This window comes from Grammomys surdaster, unplaced genomic scaffold (assembly GCF_004785775.1).
Source record: "Grammomys surdaster isolate TR1022 unplaced genomic scaffold, NIH_TR_1.0 139, whole genome shotgun sequence".
Taxonomy (NCBI): domain Eukaryota; kingdom Metazoa; phylum Chordata; class Mammalia; order Rodentia; family Muridae; genus Grammomys; species Grammomys surdaster.
Genome location: NW_021604597.1, coordinates 3,995,011 through 4,014,302, shown reverse-complemented (window position 1 = coordinate 4,014,302; position 19,292 = coordinate 3,995,011). Strand labels below are relative to the sequence as shown.

Genomic DNA, 19,292 nt, shown 5'->3' with positions numbered 1-19,292 from the left:
AGAGAGAGAGAGAGAGAGAGAGAGAGAGAGAGAGAGAGAGAGAGAGACAGAGAGACAGAGAGACAGAGAGAGACAGAGAGACAGACACAGAGACAAAGAGAATCAGATCCCCTGAGGCTGAAGTTACACATAGCTGTAAGCCATCCTGTCGGTGCAAGGAATGAACCTTCACTTTAAAGAACCGGCCAGGTTTCCTACAGCTTCCCAAAATGCCTAGTGGTAACTGAGGTATCCTACAGCTTCCAAGATGCCTAGCGGTGACTGAACTCATGCCTTAGTTTTCTTAGATGTTTGCTAAATGCTTGTGTTGTTCAAGACATCATGCAAGATGATAGAGACTACAATCTGCTCTGCATCCCTGGGCATGTTTCCCTATTCACCCCTTCTAAGTATCGCATAAGCTCCAAGGTGCTGAAAACAGTGCTGAACACAGACTAGCCCTTTCTAGGAGAATTCCAACAAGAAGCTAGACACACCCTTGCAGCCTGTCAAATGTAAAGGGCAGGCTTACCACAGGAAGCTTTCTGAAGGTCTTGAAACTTGTCCCTGACCTCCAGGAAGAGCCTCCCCACCCCTTCCTCCATACAAAAAAACCTTCAATGGAGTCACTCAAACTGACATCTGGCAAGTGAATGGGCATTGCCACGGGAGCCTTGGGCTTTGACAATCTCCCTTTTGTGAAGACAGTTGCACTGTTGAGGATAGCACTGCCTTAGACAAGCCAGAAGTCCCAGAATACAGCCTCAAAAAAGAAATAAAATGGTTAGTAGCTCTTGATGAGAATGTTTTTTAAGAAATGAAATGCCAGGCCTTGTTGAGGGGATATACGCCTTCTCCTTATAGGGCTGCAATAGATCGGTTTCCATCTCCCTGAGGGTGTTCCACAAACATTTGCTTTCACTGCCTTCTCCCCCACCCCCAACCCCACCAGAAATGTGCTACAAAGTGAAGCTGTCGGGTCAGAAGGCCAGCGAAGGGCTCGGTCTGGGTCACCTTTTATTTGTGTAAGATTCTCCCTCACTCAGAAGAGTGGTTTTCACTGTTCACTCCGGAAAACCTCAAAAACAAATAAATAAGTAAACATGAAAAGCCACAGATTTCCCACAGTCCTGGTGCTGTAAGATGACCCTGGAGATGAGAGACAGAAAGGAAAGCAATGCCAAGGTTTGCTCCACACCTGTGTGTGGTCTCCATCTTGGCAGGGCAAGGGGCCATCTAGACTACCCAACACGGTTAAAAGAGGGACAAAGGGGTGAGGCCACCTTTCCAGGGATCACTGAGCCCTGACAAATGTAATGTGTGTTCTTTCTGAACTTGATCTTGTACATATTTTCAAGTTATTTTCGATGTTGGTAGACTTACCTAGTTCTGTGCCCTGGATTTGGTTCAATAGTCAGCCATTAGCAGAAAGCCCTTGATTAATCCTCTGGAGACAGGAAATTGTTACCTTGTTCAAAACATTTTCTCCCTTGGCTTTTCTAGAAAAGAAACTTGAAAACTCTTGTGTTGTAATTATGGGAGAGCTAAATTCAGCTGTGGGTGAAAAACGTCTCTTCTTTTCTTTCTGTTTTTAAAGAGTGAAAAGACAACCACACAGCACCACATGGGTGAGCAGGGTACTAGCTTGAGACATCAAGAGAAAGCAAAGCAGGAAAGGGGCTGTGTGGGCTATAGCAGCTAATCCTTGCCCTCCCTGGCTTCCCTCCTGTATTTTTTTTAATTTTTAAAAAATTAATTTTAAAGTTGCTTTAGTTCATGTGTGTGGGTATTTTGCTTCCATGTATGTCTGAGAACCACCTGTGTTCCTGGTGTCTCCAGAGGCCAGAAGAGGGCGTCAGCTCTCCTGGAACTGGAGCTACAGATGGTTGAGCATTACCATGTTAGTACTGGGAATCGAACTTGGATCTTCTGTAAAAGCAACAAGTGCTCTTAGCTGCTGAGCCATCTCTCCAGTCCCCTCTTTCCTGTATTCTCAAGCATAGTGAATGCATCTAACAATACCAGCCCTTCTTCCCTTCACTGTCCACCCCGAATCCATATTCATTTTTATATGTCTATGGTTTAATCCTTGTGCCATCTCTGTTCATTGAAACAGCTCATGCAACATCAAAGCCAGCTTCAAGTGGCTCCGACATGCCTGTAACTTGTTGTCTATAGTCTGTCTATCCATCCTCCATTCTTCTGAATACATATCTCACCAGGCTCCTGCCCATCTTACAATTGAGCGTATCTTTTACCAGATATCTCCAGCACAAGGCTCCAGTCGCAGGGACCTGCAGAGCCTGGCCATTGCCACCTGTTTTCCTGCCTCACTTTGTCTCCTCTCACCAAGGACCATACTACACCATGCCAAATGGTGCCACCTCCAAGCATGAAAGGTCAGGGACTTATCCACACTGCTACTCTGCCCAGGTCGCCCTCCCATTCCACCCATGCCCCTCAGACTTCTCCTCACCCACTCATGTAAGTGCCTCAAAAACCCAGCTTCTTATAATAGTAGTATGCCACAGCCATCTTGCTTAACATTGCATTTATCTGAACACCAATAGCCTGATTAAAGTGGCTTTTAGGTTTCTAGTGCTTTCCAGTCCCCTTATGCAGCCCTCCCTTTGAACTACCTCTCAATTCCATAGCCTACAAGGCTCTGCCAGGACTGTCCATCAGGTCATAAACTCAGGACTGCTGTCTTCCATCTAGGAGGCTTTAAACTTTACTTTTTCATTCTCTGTAGGCTACACTGGTTAATAAAAAAAAAACTTGGTTATAAATCAAATACTTTTAGTCATCGATCTAAGAATTAGCTTCAGAGACAGGTGGATTACAGAGTATGGGTTATCTGTGTATGAGATACAAAAGTTGTAATCCCTACATTTTTATCATCTTGGGTACCAACAAGTTATGAGACAAGAATGGCTTTTTCAACTCTCACTTAAGAGAATTTTCTTCTTATTTGCCTTCTAATAATGAATACAGAAAGTAAGCATGGACAGGTTATATGAATGTGAATTAGGAGGAAAAATGATTTCAAGTAGAACCTACACAAGAATCCCTGGTCCCCAGAGAAGGAAAAAGAGTGTGATAGGACAGTAAGTCAGGTGGTCTGGCATCACGTGGTCCAGTTGGAGTGTCCCTGTGTTGTAGAGCATGAATTCAAGACTCAGAGAAGTAACTCTCTTAAGGTCAGGCTTTGCACAGTGACCCAAGATGTCCTGCCCTCTGAGCTTGGAGGAGGGAGGTTCCTCCCATTGCTACACTAACTAGAAAGCCACCAGCAGAGTTGACATCCACCCCTGAACAGCATAGGCAGGATCCTGAAGAGAGAAGAGCACATTCCTTTGAGCCTGGAACCAAACAGAGTGGCTTGGGCTGTTTATTCTGGACCTCCTCTGGCTGCCAGCAGACATGTTTCAAGTGTCATTTCTCAGCCAGTCTCTGGTCGACGTTGTTTATTTTTCCAGCGCCAGCCACACGCTCCTATCCCTGAGACCTCACACAGATTGCGTTTAACACTTTATTCGTTTTAGCCTTTCCTCCTTCAGCTGCTGAGATTCCCAAATCAATCAGCCTCATGTCAGAGCCTTTGTCGATTGGAAATCTTATACATTTATCGTTAGTTAGCAGGCATAAAAATACTCATGTGAAACTTGTGCCTGGTGATTTCTGACACAGGTGCAGTAGTTCTAAGCACAGTCTCTCCTCTTGTTGTTCCTCCCCTTAATTTTTTAAGTGAGAATTGCATTTCCATAACTATACGTGTGCACATATAGCATAATCTTGTTCCTCCTTGCAGAGAAGATCATTTCTTTCCTTCACGCAGCCATTTCTCATTATGCATCTTCAAAGAGAATGTTCTAAAAACTCGAACATCTAAGTATGTTATTGCTCAGCTTATTTAAACATGGTCAAAGAAATTACTGCTGAGTGGAAAGGCATTCACCTCTCACCCTGTTAAGATGTCATGTTTGACTCTTGCTTTTTCTAGATAGATTATGTAGCAAGTTATTTAACCTCCCAGCTTTAAGACTCGGTGTGATTTTGTCAACAGGAGGTAAAAGGGAATCACTGTGGAAGACAGTTATATCTTGTAAAGCACTAGAGACAACTTACAACGAACTAAAGATTTTTGATGTAACCTGAAGAGGTGAATGCTCAAGTCTGCCGCTGCATTCACCGTCTTTACTGAGAAACTCTAGATACAGGCTCTGACGTAGGTGCTGAGACTGAGCTCTGAGCCATCTCTCCAGCCCTCCTTCCATGTTTTATTAAACACATCACGGCAGTGCAGTCTGGAAACTGAAAGATATACATGGGTTTGGAAAGAACCTCATTTTCACCACATCAAAAACTTGGCTGCTTTCCGCCTGCGACTGGCTTTTGAAGCTTGCCTCTCTGTAGCCTTTGTCTTGTCAAACAGATGCAATGTTGACTGGAGGCTTTTTCAACTAGTCTTCCCAAATAATTACTCATGACCGCAAATGGAGTTACATTATCGCCTCAAAAATCTCAGTGATGCTCCCTCTGTCCTCGTAATCAGAACAACTACATTTTCATTTGCCCTCTGAGGAACTCATGGTGTGAGGAGAACATGTTAATTGGTGGATAGTCTTACTCCAGTAATTGTGAAGAAACACATCAAGCAAGAGTCTTGGGAGAGCTAGCTAAGGAGAGTAAGGGCAGTGAAGTCTGGAGTCGTCACTGAGCCTTGGCTAAGTGACTGAGCCCATGGCCTCCACAGTTAGAATTCTGGCCAGCTCAAGTCCTGAAAACTGTTTTTAAAGACTGGTCCATTTTAGGATGTATGTTTATATATGTACAGTATCTCTGGAAAGAAATGTAGGATGCAGTCAAAATATTCTAGGATTTTATTAGGCTTCCTGATCAAAGGGGCCTACTAAGTCATTCTCTGGCACAAACAACTGCATGCTCCCTCGGGGTGCACACTGCCTGTGCCTGGCACTGAGTGCTTCATGCTCTTCCAGCACAGGGACTGTATTTATTTATTCAGTTGCTATGGACAATAAATAATCTTTACGTTGTTGCCAATTCATTCAACAGATACTTTTTATATACCTATGACTAGATACTGATGGAGGTAAGTGCCAAGAAAGTGCACATGAATAGAGGAAGTTCAGTTCGGCCCTATAGGCTGAGCCAAGAGGAAAGGCAGAATAGTCCCCAAAGAAGCATCTTCCTAAGGGAAGAGTAGGTGAAACTGGCTGGGAGTAACACATACAAGATATTCCAGATGCTGAGTCAGTGAGCAGACAGTACCAGCACACGGTGTAGAAGGCAGAGGGAGTCTGTAAGTTCCAATGTCTTGGACTCTATAGTGAGGAGATTGGGGCCAATCCTAAGAGCACTGAGGTCCATGGGAACCTTCCCAGCAAGAGGGTAAGTGTGGTATTACTTGTTTTCTGCCTGTCTGTTCCAGTCTAAAGCCTCTTTAAATGGTTCTTGGGGAAATCCAAACATCTCATGATGCTAGTTAGCTGCATGTAGGTGATAAACCAGAGAGAAGCCAGGGGGTGGCAGTTAGGGTTTGAATGTGGACTGTGCCCACAGGCTCATATGCCTGAACACTGTTCTGAAAGTTATGGAGCCTTCAAGAGATGGAGGCTTACTAGAGAAACTGTGTCCCTAGGGGTGGGCCTTGAGTTTGATAGACTGGCCCCATTTCCTGTTCATTCTCTGTTAGTGAATGTGTAAGCAGTGTGTCTAGTCATCTCTTATTCCTGTCACATACCTTCCTGCTACAATGTATTTCCTCCAAATACAAGCCAAATTAAAGTCATCTTTCCTAAAGTTGCTTCAGAAGTACTTTGTCACAGTGAAGAGAAAAGTAAAGGATACAGGAATGGAACTTAACCCTTTTCACCCTAAGAGAAAGCGACATTGATATGTCTATAGGAAATGGTTTGTGAGAACTCAGTACTCCGTCTGCTGGCTAGTCTTTTTCAAATTTACCCAAACCTGGACATAGCTGGGAAGAGAGAATCTCAACTGAAGAAATTCTGTCATCAGTTGACCCAAGGCTTTGCCTGTGGGACATTTTCTCAATTGGTCATTGATGTGGGAGGTCCAGCGCACACAGTGGACACTCCTATCCCTGGACATAGAGGCCTGGGATACATGAGAAACATAGATGAGAAAGCCAAGGAAGCAAACCAGTAAGTAACCTTCCTCTCTGGATCCTGTTTGAGTCTTTGCTTTGACTTCCCTAAGTGATGGTCTGGGACCATAAGCCAAGTAAATCCTTTCCTCCCCATGTCACTGCTGATCCTTGTGCTTATTGCAGCAATAGAAAACAAACGAGAACATCATCAAAACCTCCAAAGGGGTTTTACACACTGAAGGCCTAAAATCAGCAATAGGCCTGTCATACACGTATACTAACACCAAGTCTTGGGTCTCTGTGGAAAAACATCAAAACAGATGGCTATAAGAGATTGTAAACAGGCAGCTTTCGTGGAAATTTACCAGCCTGAGTAGTCATAGACCTTGTAAATAGGTAGCCTTGGCAGATAATACCAACTTAGATAAGGACAAGTGAATCATAGGCAGAGTCATAGTGACCTGTCCCCTGAACCCTCACCCAGCCGATACCCTGTTCTGAAAGATGTCTGTATTCCCCCTGAACACTCACACTCTGGTGTCATCCCCTACCCCACGTCCTGCCTTTTTGTGTTTATAACCCTTATGTGAATGAGTATAAATTATGATTTGAAAAAAATAAATAAATTATTTATAAAAAAAAAAAACTCCAAAGGGGTCTCTAGATTACGGACAAGTCCCCTGTATTATTTTCAACACTAAACCCAAAGACAGCATTGAAGCTTTGCCCAAAGACAGCATACAGGCTTCTATCCCATTCAGTGTTAAGCAAATATGTTAGAGCTGCAGAGCTTACTTAACTAATGGCCCTTGTACATCCATAAGTAAATAAGACTTGGCTCCAGATAGCAATTACTGCTGGTACCTCCTCCTTTCATCTCAGGAGACACAGTGAAATTGTAAACATCAATCCAGACACCAGATAGATAGATAGATAGATAGATAGATAGATAGATAGATAGATGATGGATGGATGGATAGATAGATAGATAGATACATAGATACATAGATACATAGATAGATACATAGATAGATACATAGACAGATACATAGACAGACACATAGATAGATAGATAGATAGATAGATAGATAGATAGATAGATAGATAGATGGATGATGGATGGATGATGGATGAATGGATAGATGGATACATAGATTCATAGATACATAGATAGATACATAGATAGACAGATACATAGACAGACAGACAAACAGACAGACAGACAGACAGATAGATAGATAGATAGATAGATGATAGATAGATCACTTTCTCCTCCTGGGAATACAACTTGAATTATTTACTTTAGTCTTTATTGCAGGTGTGTGATTCATGTGGCCTTCCCAAGCCTTTCCTTCTCTTCCATGTTAGAAAAGCAGATGTAGTTCAACCTGTCCTCCATGAAGTGACAGTGTCTGCTTGCAAGTCTGGCTCATGCTTAGTGAGCTAGAGGAAGTCCACCATGAGTGCCTTAACCTCTGCCCTTGAGTTTAAAGTGTTCTACCAAGGATGAGGCGAGACCCTGTCTTCCTTTAGGAATTTCACACATTCTCAGTGCACCTTTGGAAAACCTCCCTCGTGGTGAGGCCCTCCAGTGATTTAGATACGACTTATCTGTCCTGTGCAGAGAGACTAAACATGTGCTCTGAACTGCTGTTGTCTGAGAGGGATGAAGTACTGAGGAATGTTTGCAGTAATACCTGAGTGGGGGATGCCGGCAGCATGGTTATTTTATCATCCTTCTTCTGCTTAACAGTCAAACTACTGCCTGTTTCCTACGTTAAGTCTGCAGTGCAAGGTGCAGTGCATAGTGCGTACTTCAGTGCTGAATTAGGCAACTGAATGGGTTGTGTCTATTTTGCTCTAGGTTCTAATGCGAATATGTCTGCGACATTTACAAAGGTCTTCAGTTAGGTTTTTTTTTTTAATCAAGTATCTAATGAGGGGCAGGGCGATAAAAGCTTACCAGAGAGGCTCAGTGTCTTAGTCAATGTTCTATTGTTGTGAAGAGACACTGTGGTGGCTTAAATGGGTGTGGCCCCTATAGACTCATGTTTGAACGCTTGGCCTATAGGGAATAGCACTATTAGGAGGTGTGATCTTGTTGGAGTAGGTGCTGTCTTGTTGGGGGAAGTATGTTACTGTGAGGGTGGGCTTTGAGGTCTCAGTCAGTTCTCTTCCTACTGCCTGAGAATCAAGATGTAGAACTCTCAGCTTGCTCTCCAGCACCATGTCTGCCTGAACACCACCAAACTTCTCGCCATGTCGATAATGGACTAAACCTCTGAAACTGTAAGCCAGTCCAAATTAAGTGTTTTCCCTTCTAAGAGTTACTGTGGTCATGGTGTCTCTTCACAGCAATAAAACTCTAACTAAAACAGACACCATGACCACAGAAACTCTTAGAAGGGAAAATGTTTAACTGGGGCTTGTTTCCAGTTTCAGGGGTTTAGTCCTTTGTTATCATGACAGGGAGTAAGACAGCCTGCTAGCAGTCATGGGCTAAAGAAGTAGCTGAGAGATCTACATTCAGATCTACAGGCAGCAGGAAGAGAGAGCCACTGGGCCTGGTTTGGACTTACAAAACCTCAAAGTTTGCCCACAGTGACACAGTTCATCCAACAAAGATACACCTCCTAATCTTTCTCAAATAGTGCCACTCCTTCCCTGAATACCAAACATTAAAACGTTAGTCTATCAGAACCATACCTATTCAAACTATCACACTCAGCAAAAGTCTTCCTTACAAAAACTATTTGTTAGCACAGACAGAGCAGTTGTCATAAATTTTGCATAGGTTTCTTCACCTTCTGATGACTCCAACCACTCATTCATTTCCTCCTTTTGATTGTAATGTCCCAAGCATGGAGCTGGAGAGATGGCCAGTGGTTAACAGCACCGGTCCTCCATGATAATTATGAAAGCCTTCTGAGGAGAAGCTGCTTCGCCTGGTTCAGCCATCTGCTCAGAAGAGTCATTTTCTGGCTTCTTGGCCTCACTTTTCTCACTTTTGCCCCTCCTTAGACGAGAGAAATGTAAGGAATGTGTTAGCTTGTCTTCCAGGTCTGCTTGCCTGGGGTTATAAGATAACACCTTCATCTGTACACACACTGCGTGTCCAAGTTGAAAGAATAGGGGGAGGCGAACTATGCCATGGGCAGATTTATCATCTCTGAACAAACATAGGCCAATATTTCCAAGATTGGTCTCATATGATTTAAGAGGCCAGGGGTGCTAGCTGCCTCTAAATATACCTGTCAGATGAAGGAAGAAACATGTATTTGTGTTATACTTCTTAATAAAGGTAGTTAATTTGCAGATACAGCAGTGAAGGCAGATTGCCTTTTGCTTTCCCTGTGGCTTTGTTTTATTACACACACTGGGGATGGGATCCAGGGTTTCACACATATTAGGCAAGTGCTTTCACCACACACACACACACACACACACACACACACACACACGGCCACACCCTGGGGGTTTCTGAGCCATTGCAACATTGTGTAAGATCGTAAATAAAGTATAAGATTCTCTTTTGGTGTTGGAGGTGTTCAATCTAATTCAGTGAAATTTAACACCACCCTTTAATGACACTAAGAAGCCATTAGCATAGGTTATTTATTCAGTAAAAGCTCAGAATATAAAGAATACCCAAAGCCCTACAAGTAACTAGCACTCAGCCCTGGTCTCCCTAAAGCCTTGGGGACAATGTTTTTTACTAGTCTGGTTTGCAGATTCTAGTCCTTCTAGGTAAAAACAGACTCAAAGACCATGAGTTAAATCTTAATCCAATGCACCAGAAGAAAGCATAAGGCAGATGCCATCTCTCTGTCCCATGATTGGGTCTTAGTGGGGAATCATAAAATGAATACTCAGGCAAAACTTTAAGAAAAAAACAAAAAAGTGTTATATGTGTGTTTCATTTGGTTGTATTTTTCTGGCTAAGCTTCTAAGGGTACCTAGAAGCCATTTATAACCTACACATGGCTTTATGGATGTAACTCAGCCAACATGCACGAGGCCTCCGTTCAGTGTACAGCACCATAAAACACAATGACATAGATATTTACATACATGAAAGGCAAACCACGTCATGTGTGTCATCTCAGGGGCAGATGATGAAAGAGATAGAAATAACAGCAATGGGTCCTGTGCCTCTGTTAACAGAGCCTGCCTTCTACTTTGGGGATACCCAGTACTCCGTGGACGAGAGTGCCGGCTACGTGGAGCTGCAGGTGTGGAGGACAGGGACAGACCTCTCTAAGCCTTCCAGTGTCACAGTGAGGTCCCGGAAAGCAGAACCCCCCTCTGCAGATGGTGAGCAGTCTCCTACATCAGATCAGCCTTTTGTGTTGTTCTACAGCTTCCAACTACTCCTGAATGAATCATTCTCAGTGGATCTACTGTCATAAAGAAAGGGATTTCAGAACTGTGAAGCAGAGTTTGGGTTGTAACTTAAGATGCAGAGGCTACATTGTGATGCCCACATGTGCATGGCTTGGTTCTCTGCTCAGCAAAGCTAACGTGGTCAACTGTTCTGACATATATATACAAGGAAGTACTCACGTCTGCCATTGTCACGGAATCTAACACCATTCATGTCTTTCCCAGGAGGACATCTTCAGGCCACATCCTCATTTTAACTAAGGGTCCCTGTAAATGTTTCACATTCAGCAGGCTTCCCTGTACACATTGTTATATAAATTGTCCTAGCTGGGAGAGTTCTGCTTCTTGTTCCGGGCTCTGAAGCACTGGTCATACATACACGTAAGGGCAAACATAGGGCTTAAATTTTTCTTTTTCTTTTCTTTTTTCTTTTTTTTTTTTTTAGCTGACTGACAATATGATTTCTCTCATATACACTCATTCATCCTGTGTGACTAAAGTGTGACATAGTACACACATACATCATACAGGCTACTTGTCACCACACAGAACAGGCAAGACCTGGTCGATTTTACAAGTCATCCAGAGCTCCTGAATTTTTAATACCACCACTGCGCCTTGCAGACTGCACGTGTCTGTTCATATTTGTTTTAGCCAAATTATTTCTTTTTCTTTCTTCTTTTCTCCCTTTCTTCGTTTCATTTTCATTTTGTAATTTTTATATAGTCTCGCTGTATAGCCCTGGCTGGCCTGGAGCTTGCTATGTAGACTAGGTTAATCTTGAACTTGTTATGTGGACCAGGCTGACCTTGAATTCTCAAAGATCTACCTGTCTTTGCTTCCTGGGTGCCTGGATTAAAGGCATACTCGACCAAGCTAAGCCCCAATAGTCTTCTTTTTTTTTCTTTTTTTTTTTTTCTCTTTTTATGAGGCAGGGCCCTACAAAGCTCTGGCTGTCCTGGAACTTGCTATATAGACCAGGCTAGTTTCAAATTCATAAAGATCCACCTGGCTCTGCCTCTCAAGTGCTGGAATTAAAGGTATGTGCCACTATACACCAGGCAAAGTATTCACTTTTAAGAATGAAATTCAACTCAGAGTTGAAGGTGTGCATAAAGAAAAATAAGAATAAAGAAAACCAAAATGCAAAAGAAACACAAGGAAACATTTTTGTGTGTATGCATTTGGATTTGTTTGTTTGTTTCTTTGTTTTTGTTTTGTTTGTTTTTTGGGAGTTTTTTGGTTTGGGTTTTTTTTTTTTTTTGAGTTTTGGTTACTGAAGACTGAGTCCAGGGCTTTGCACTGCTCAGCACACAATTCTCCCTGAGTTACATCTCCAACTGTAAGAAATAGAAACTTTGTCTTAATGAATCAAAGACTGATACACTCACAGTTGAACATTAGAAGATAAAACAGGTACAAACTGAAAATGACTCCCACTGTCTTTTGTGAGTGACAGAGACACTTGGAGCTGAAATGTGTTGAGTCCTAACTTACAGGTCTGTGCCTCAGTAAAATAGTCACTCCCAAAACAGAAATAAATAGATATTTAAAGATAAAAACAAAATTTAAAAGTATCTATTTTATATGTAATTTTACCATGCATTTGATTGATATTCTGATTATTTTATAACTGGTTATTAAAGGACTTTAATAAGGATGGAAGAGGAATAACATGAAATGTAAGAGTATGTGATTTAAATCCAGCCATTGGACTTATGTTTAGAACTCCATCTTAGATTTACTGAATCAATAACTATGCAGACACCAGTCTTTTCCATCTTGTTTAATTACATGTCTCTGTAGGGTTCACTGTTCTTGGTTTCTACAACATTATAAACTCATCGATGTCATTTCTTTTTTTTATTTAGTCTCTATGTAAATAATGTGTCCATTATGATTTTAGCTGGAACAGATTATGTGGGAATCAGTCGCAATTTAGATTTTGCACCTGGCGTCAACATGCAGACTGTTCGTGTGGTCATTCTGGATGACCTGGGACGACCAACACTGGAGGGGATTGAGAAGTTTGAATTGGTACTTCGCATGCCTATGAATGCTGCCCTTGGCGAGCCCAGCAAGGCCACTGTGTCCATAAATGACTCTGCCTCAGACTGTGAGTGACTTTAAACTTTACAGCTATAAGACTGAGTGTGTAAAAATGGCAGGTAGGGTGATAAGCTGTATAGTACACCTGTGGGCATTTACTAGGGCTGACACTGTAAAGGGCCGAAAACCAGAGAACTTGAACAACAGCAGCTCACCACACTATTAATGAGAGGCCTAACAGAGAGTCAGCGGGCTTGGTTCCTTCTGCCACAATGGAAAGATGGCACAGGGCTCTCACTGACCCATAAGTGGCCATCTTGTCCCTGAGCTTCTTCACGTCATCTAGCTCTTCAGATTCTGCAGGAACAGCTCTTCCTTTGAAATATTGGGCTGGAGTCCATGCTAATGACCTTTTATCTTGATTACCTGCCTACTCTGGAGGCACTCAGAGTATGATTTCAACATATAAGATGTTGGCCTGGGAGACACCATTCACTCTACACAAATACCCCACGTCTTTTTTACTCCTGCTCATTTTGATAGAATTAGACAGTCTCTAAAGACTAACCTTATATTTTAAAGAACAATGCGGTATTATCATTGGTGTCTTGAATGGCTCAAACTTTCTTTATCACATGGGCAGAGCTATATGGTTCTTCATGAACCTTTGAGTATCCATGGTCTTTACCACTTACCACTCTGCCATTTCTGTCACCCAGCCACACCTCAGATTCTCTGACCAAATGTCAAATACATTGTTGTTGTGTGACACTACTCCTAAGGAGACCAAAGTAAGGATGTCACCAGTTTCCACTGGCCGACCCTATATATAAGTAGTTCTATTGGGGTTACCTACAGGAGCAGAAATGACTCAAAGACAGATGCAGCATAATAGCTCATCCTCACAAAAGCTGACACCCTGAAGCACACTGCACAGCCTGCAGGCAGCTCAACAGGTTGGAGATGTCATGGTGGGAAAGTGCCCTTCAAGGTAGCACTTTCTAAAGTGGTAGGAAAGTATCCCTTCTAGGTGATGTGCTTAGTCTCTGCCTCTTCCAGGAAGCTCAGTTCTCTGAGAATGTCTTTTACTGCTTATATATGGTTGGGAAGTGTGTGTATAGGGTGCAGGGCAATGAATCTGGTCAGTTTCAGGGACTTCCTGGAGCCTTTGGGTTGTTCGAAGCTTCCTTGTATGATGTGATGTTTCACCTCCACTCAGAACATCCTGTTGTTCATCTCCCTTTTAACATCCCTTATCTCAGTGAGCTTCCCTCCAAGGTAGAGGTTTGTCTCGGAGAAAAAAATGTTACATAAAAGTTGTTTGTAGCAGGCCTCTTTAAATATCATAACTGAAAACAGAAATCTGGCACTTTTCTACCATGATGCTTCCAAGGGTGCTTGGAAGAAAGAAACCTGTTCTCAATGAGACTGGTCTGACTGGTCTAGCTTCAGTGTCACCTAAAACTAACACACTCACACACTCACCAGCTTTCCTTATCACTCATTGCTGCATCAAAGGTAACGATGTGTACAATACTTAATGTTTTTCATATCAAGAACATCTGAAAGCACGTGACACAAATGTCTGAAGGCCTCTGGTTTTATCTCCTGCCTAAGCTCTCGCTGTGCATGCTCATTCTACAAAAGAGGTCAACGAATATCACAACAACAAGGAAATAAAAACTTTTACAGGGGTCTCCCGAGGTCAAAATGTTGGCAAGTAACTGGGAGCAAGGCGCTATTCTCCTCATTTATTGTCATATTCTCTGCATTAAACTGTATCTTCTGAAATGTCATTTTTAATCAAAGGACTTTTCTGTTGATTTGGACCCATGAGTTTATTTTTTTTCTCACAGTGCCTAAAATGCAATTCAAAGAAAGAATGTACACTTGCAGCGAAAATGACCGACGTGTAGTTGCAATGATCTACAGGAGTGGTGACGTCCAGCACAAGTCTTCCGTGAGATGCTACACGAGACAGGGGTCTGCGCAGGTGATGGCGGACTTTGAGGAACGCCCAAATACCGACATTTCCACAGTCACATTCCTCCCTGGTATGTGTGAGCTTGAAAATGTTTTAGATCTTTTATCATATTTATTTATTTATTTTGTGTATACGGGTATGGGGGAGGGACATGTGCATGCCAAAGCTGACATGTGACGTCAGAAGATAAGTCTTAGGAGTTGGGATTTCTCTCCCTTCCTCCATGTGCATCTGGAGGACTGAACTCAGGTCATCAAGTTTATGGACACAGTACCTTAAGCCCTTGAAATTTCTATATGCAATTTAAGGGCACCAAACATGCACTGCAGAAAATTCAGTAAAATCAAGTTTCCTGACTTTCCCACAAGCTTGCAACATGACTTTATGTGCACTGTAAGAAAAGGCATGCGCATCGGGACAGCTTAAGCCTTGGGGTTTCTTCATTAACCTTTTGATTTCTAATCATGTATTTTATTGTTAGTTCAGAACTCGGAGGACAAGAACTTATCAAACATGCAAATGTCACAAGGCTAGAAATTAAAATTAATTTTGAAATGTTATTAGACAAAATGTATCTCATCTTTTTGATGTATCTCAGTGTCTTCATAGTTTTCATTACTTTGTCCTAACCGTGTAATTTTGTGGAATATATCCTAACAAAACGAAACACAGACATGTGGAAAGTTTAGCTTATATTGGTGGAGTCTTGAGAACAGTTTAAGTTGTCAACAGTAAGGATGATTTTTTTTAATATTTGTGCATCCATCTGCTAATCTATCCTATATCTGTTAATATGTTTTTAAAAATTTTTAATGAGATTGAGGAAATTGGAGCTATAATACTGGTCCCAGTTGTGAGAGGCAAGGTTCTAATTGTTTTGGGTCAATGACTTGTTCAATAGGCCAGAAGTCAGTAACATGAACAGCTAGTGTAGTCAGGCTGACAAGAGCCAATCCACAGTAATCTTTTGGCAAACTTCCTCATACAGTTCTGGGAACGCATGCACAAAACTGGCATTTCCTTTTTTCCTTTGCTTTCTAAGGTGAGTGCTAGGCTGTAAAGAGAGAAATGACAGAGACCCTTCTGAAATTATGGGCCTAGATTCAAATAGTCGAATAGTTAGCAAATGTTTTTTCCAGGCTTTCTGTGAACAGCATTCTTTGCCCTGGTAGAGCAGGGGACAGCGGTTCCCTGGCACCCTCTTCTGCTTTGTTCTAGTTGTTGGCCTATCCCTCTAGAATGTGTCACTGTCCTTTGCTCCAGGTGAGACGGAGAAGCCATGTGTCCTTGAGCTGATGGACGATGATCTCTATGAGGATGTGGAGGAGCTGCGCCTGGTCCTTGGCACGCCACAGGGCAGCTCTGCCTTTGGAGCTGCAGTCGGCGAGCAGAATGAAACCCTGATAAAGATCCAGGATGATGCTGACAGTAAGCAGTCACTGACTTCCTAACAGTGACTCTGGAACCAAAGCCCACCCCCCGCTCTCCATCCCTGAGTTCCCAGGTGGCTCAGAACAGCAACCCTCTTTCTCGAGAGGACCTGTAAACAACTGAGTCCCTATACAGGCCTTTATGTCTATGGAGTCCTGGGCCCTTCCATGCTCCTTCTCAGTGGCCTGCTCTTGTACGCTCTTTGGGACAGATAGACAACTCACAATCTATGGTTCAGTGATTCCCAGTAAGGATCTAGGATACATTTAACATGTCTCCTTCAACACTCACATTAATATTGAATTAACAGAGAATGGCCCAGAGTGTAACAATAATAAAAGTCCTCCATGTGAAAGGAAACAGAAATGGAAAGAAATGCCCACACCCACCTCCCTTTCCCAGCAACTTCCATTTCTCTGTTTTCCCCATTCTTAGGAGCTGTTATCAAATTTGGGGAAACCAAATTTAGTGTCACTGAACCCAGTGGACCAGGAGAGTCTGTGGTTGTCAAAATTCCAGTGGTCCGCCAAGGAGACACCTCAAAGGTTTCCATTGTGAGAGTCCACACCAAGGATGGCTCAGCTACCTCCGGAGAGGATTATCATCCTGTGTCAGAAGGTATGGGTCTTCCAGGGTCTGTCAGCTGGATCAGGGTTTGTCAGACCTGGGAACTTAAGGAAGAGAGATGAAAATGAATGAGTGCTTTTAAACTTACTCTAGGAATATAAAGAGCAGTCTCTAGAATTTTCTCTCAGAGAATTTTTGAGAATTGGGGTGTGTGTGTGTGTGTGTGTGTGTGTGTTGAGCCTACTGACTGTCTATGAGTCTTACTTCCATGCAGTGGTCAGTCAGGTGTTGCAGCATACGCTTGCTGTGAGTTTGAAAGTGCATGATAATCACGCTGAATAGCTTCGGTCAAATGCTAAAACTGGACAGCTTCTTGCTGACAGGGGACCATGAAAAGATAATAAAATACCAGCCAGGGCAGCATATGTCAGATTGTCTACCATTTACATTTCTGTGCTAGTAAAGCAATAGACACTCCCCTCTCCATGTTCTTTGCTGACAGCATAAATATAAACATAAATTCTGCTTATCAAAGAACTATTCCTACCTTTCTACCTCTTCTCCTCAGAGGCCATTAGTTCTTGTCAAGCAGCATTCACCTTGATTTTCCGACTCATTAACAAAATTGTCAGGTGTTATTGAATCAGTAACAAAATCACTACGTAACAGAAACACAGTTTCTACAACGGAGCTTCTTCTCCTTTGTATTGACAGTCAGTGTTATTCCCAGGCTTTGAAGTACATCATATGTAATTCCAAAGCTGTGAAAATAAAACTGATTTACTACAAAATTACAAAGTTTGAAGTCAGTCTTTTTTTTGTGATGAACAGATTTTACATGAAAAAAAAAACTTCTGAATATCGCTGTATAACCTTCAAAAAGAAATTGTTTAACTTAGGAACAAAGTTATTCTTGTAGTGAACAGTGTAAAATTATAAATATGTAGCGAACTAACACATGAAGTCAAATAAAGTTAAACAATGCTAAATCCATGTAGGTATCAAGTAGCCCCTTAAACACCAGCTGACTGTTTATAATAAAATTTGACATATTACTTTCATATGACATGTTTCAATTTTTCATTTTATAATCTAACTTGTAGTTGTGCATAATCAAATAGAAAAAAAAATATTACCATAAAGGTTGAACTCTTGTTCCATGAAACAAAATGACAGCGCAAGGGAAATGTCAGACCCTTAAATCTCATCTGGAAAACACACATCAAGTATCAATGATTGAAATGTTGGTGATACATTATTTTGAAACTTCTTAGACATTTGGTTTGTATAACTCAGAGATTTGTAAAAAAAAAAAAAAAAAACCAAAAAAAACAAAAACAAAAAAAAACCTTGAATGCTTCCGACGTGAAGCCTAGCGACAGAAGTAAATGGAGCTGGGGAGAAGGAAGAGGCTGGACTGTTGGTCAACCAGAAAGTCCACTGTGGAGAAAAGCCCCAGGAGCCGTCAGCTGACAGTTACCACACAACAAAGCACACTCAAGTATGTGTGTTTTCCTGGGAAATTTCACAACACCTTTAGTGTAAGAAAATAATTTTTAAAAGTCACAGCACACAGACCAAGCCAAATTATTTTATAGCATCGCATTGTGTATACCAAATCTACACAACAAAGTTTGCTTTTAAAAATTAAAAACCAATTTGTAGACCAGAAATAACTAGCTGTTCTCATTTTCCTATGTCTCTGTTGGGGGCTAAAAATAAGAAAAAATCCAAGACTATTGTATAAGAAGGCTAATGATGGGGAGAAAAAGTTGTATCCCGAATTGGAAGGAAAATTTTAATTGCACTGATTAATAGCTAAATTTTTAAATTTTTCCTTATAATTGGTAATAGAAAATTTCAAAGTACAAAAGTGTGTGGGAGGTACATCGGAGACACAGTGTCCTGGCATAAGGAGTTGATAATTGCATGGCCACAGGAAATAGTGTCGTCTCCACCAATGGGAGAGATGATATTTTTCTGTGTTTGTATTTTCTCTTTGGAAGCAGTTTCTCCAAAGGTAGAATAACACCTACAAATCAGCTTCTCCAGCTTCCTCACAAGCTCTGCTACTCAGATGCCAGTAAAACCCAACAATCTTAGTGAAGAGTCAGTGATCAGCAAAGGATCCTTGTGGTTGGGTGGCTTTTTCACGACAGTGTGTCAGTCCTTGCTGGAAGGAGACAGATAAGGGAGAAAACACTGCCAAAAATAATAAGTGCTTTTGAAATAGAATTTCCTAATGCACTTAAAACTACTCCAAAGGCAGAGTCTCTGTGTGTCTGTCTAGACACCCTGAAGCACTTAGTCATTCCTGCTCATGGTCCAGCCTACAGTCACTGGGCTTCATTAGCATAGAAATCTGGAGGCTAAAGGAGAAGTCTGTACTATCCTGTCACTCAGCAGTTTCCATAATGTAAGTCAACAATCAATTAGTAAGTTGTAATTAGAATTTTCCTTTGGCTAGAATAGAGAAAAAGGGAATAGTAAAAAAGATTATAAGAGGGACTGGGGAGAAGAAGGCTCCAATCATGAGACCTCTGTTCAAATCCCAGCACCAGCCTTGGAGCCCCATGCCTGGAATCCCAGCACTGAAGTGGGCAGAGAGGAGAATCAGCAGGGCTTGCTGGACACCAGCTTAACTCTGGGTCCAGTGAGAAACTCTGTCGTAAAGAAATAATGAAAAATGTGATAGGATACCTTGTATCCTTCTCTGGCCTCCACACATACACACCTACACACATACACAGAGAGGGGGGAGGAGAG

General features: G+C 42.0%; 1 protein-coding gene across 1 annotated transcript in view; it reads left to right on the top strand.

Moving 5' to 3' along the window:
• Positions 1–19,292, top strand: part of Frem2 (FRAS1 related extracellular matrix 2) — a 133,585-nt gene that overhangs the window by 89,796 nt on the left and 24,497 nt on the right. Inside the window, exons 7-11 of the mRNA XM_028763594.1 lie at positions 10,277–10,426; positions 12,402–12,611; positions 14,401–14,598; positions 15,792–15,956; positions 16,395–16,577. Coding sequence (XP_028619427.1) covers positions 10,277–10,426; positions 12,402–12,611; positions 14,401–14,598; positions 15,792–15,956; positions 16,395–16,577 — 906 coding nt within the window. The remainder of the gene's footprint in view (positions 1–10,276; positions 10,427–12,401; positions 12,612–14,400; positions 14,599–15,791; positions 15,957–16,394; positions 16,578–19,292) is intronic.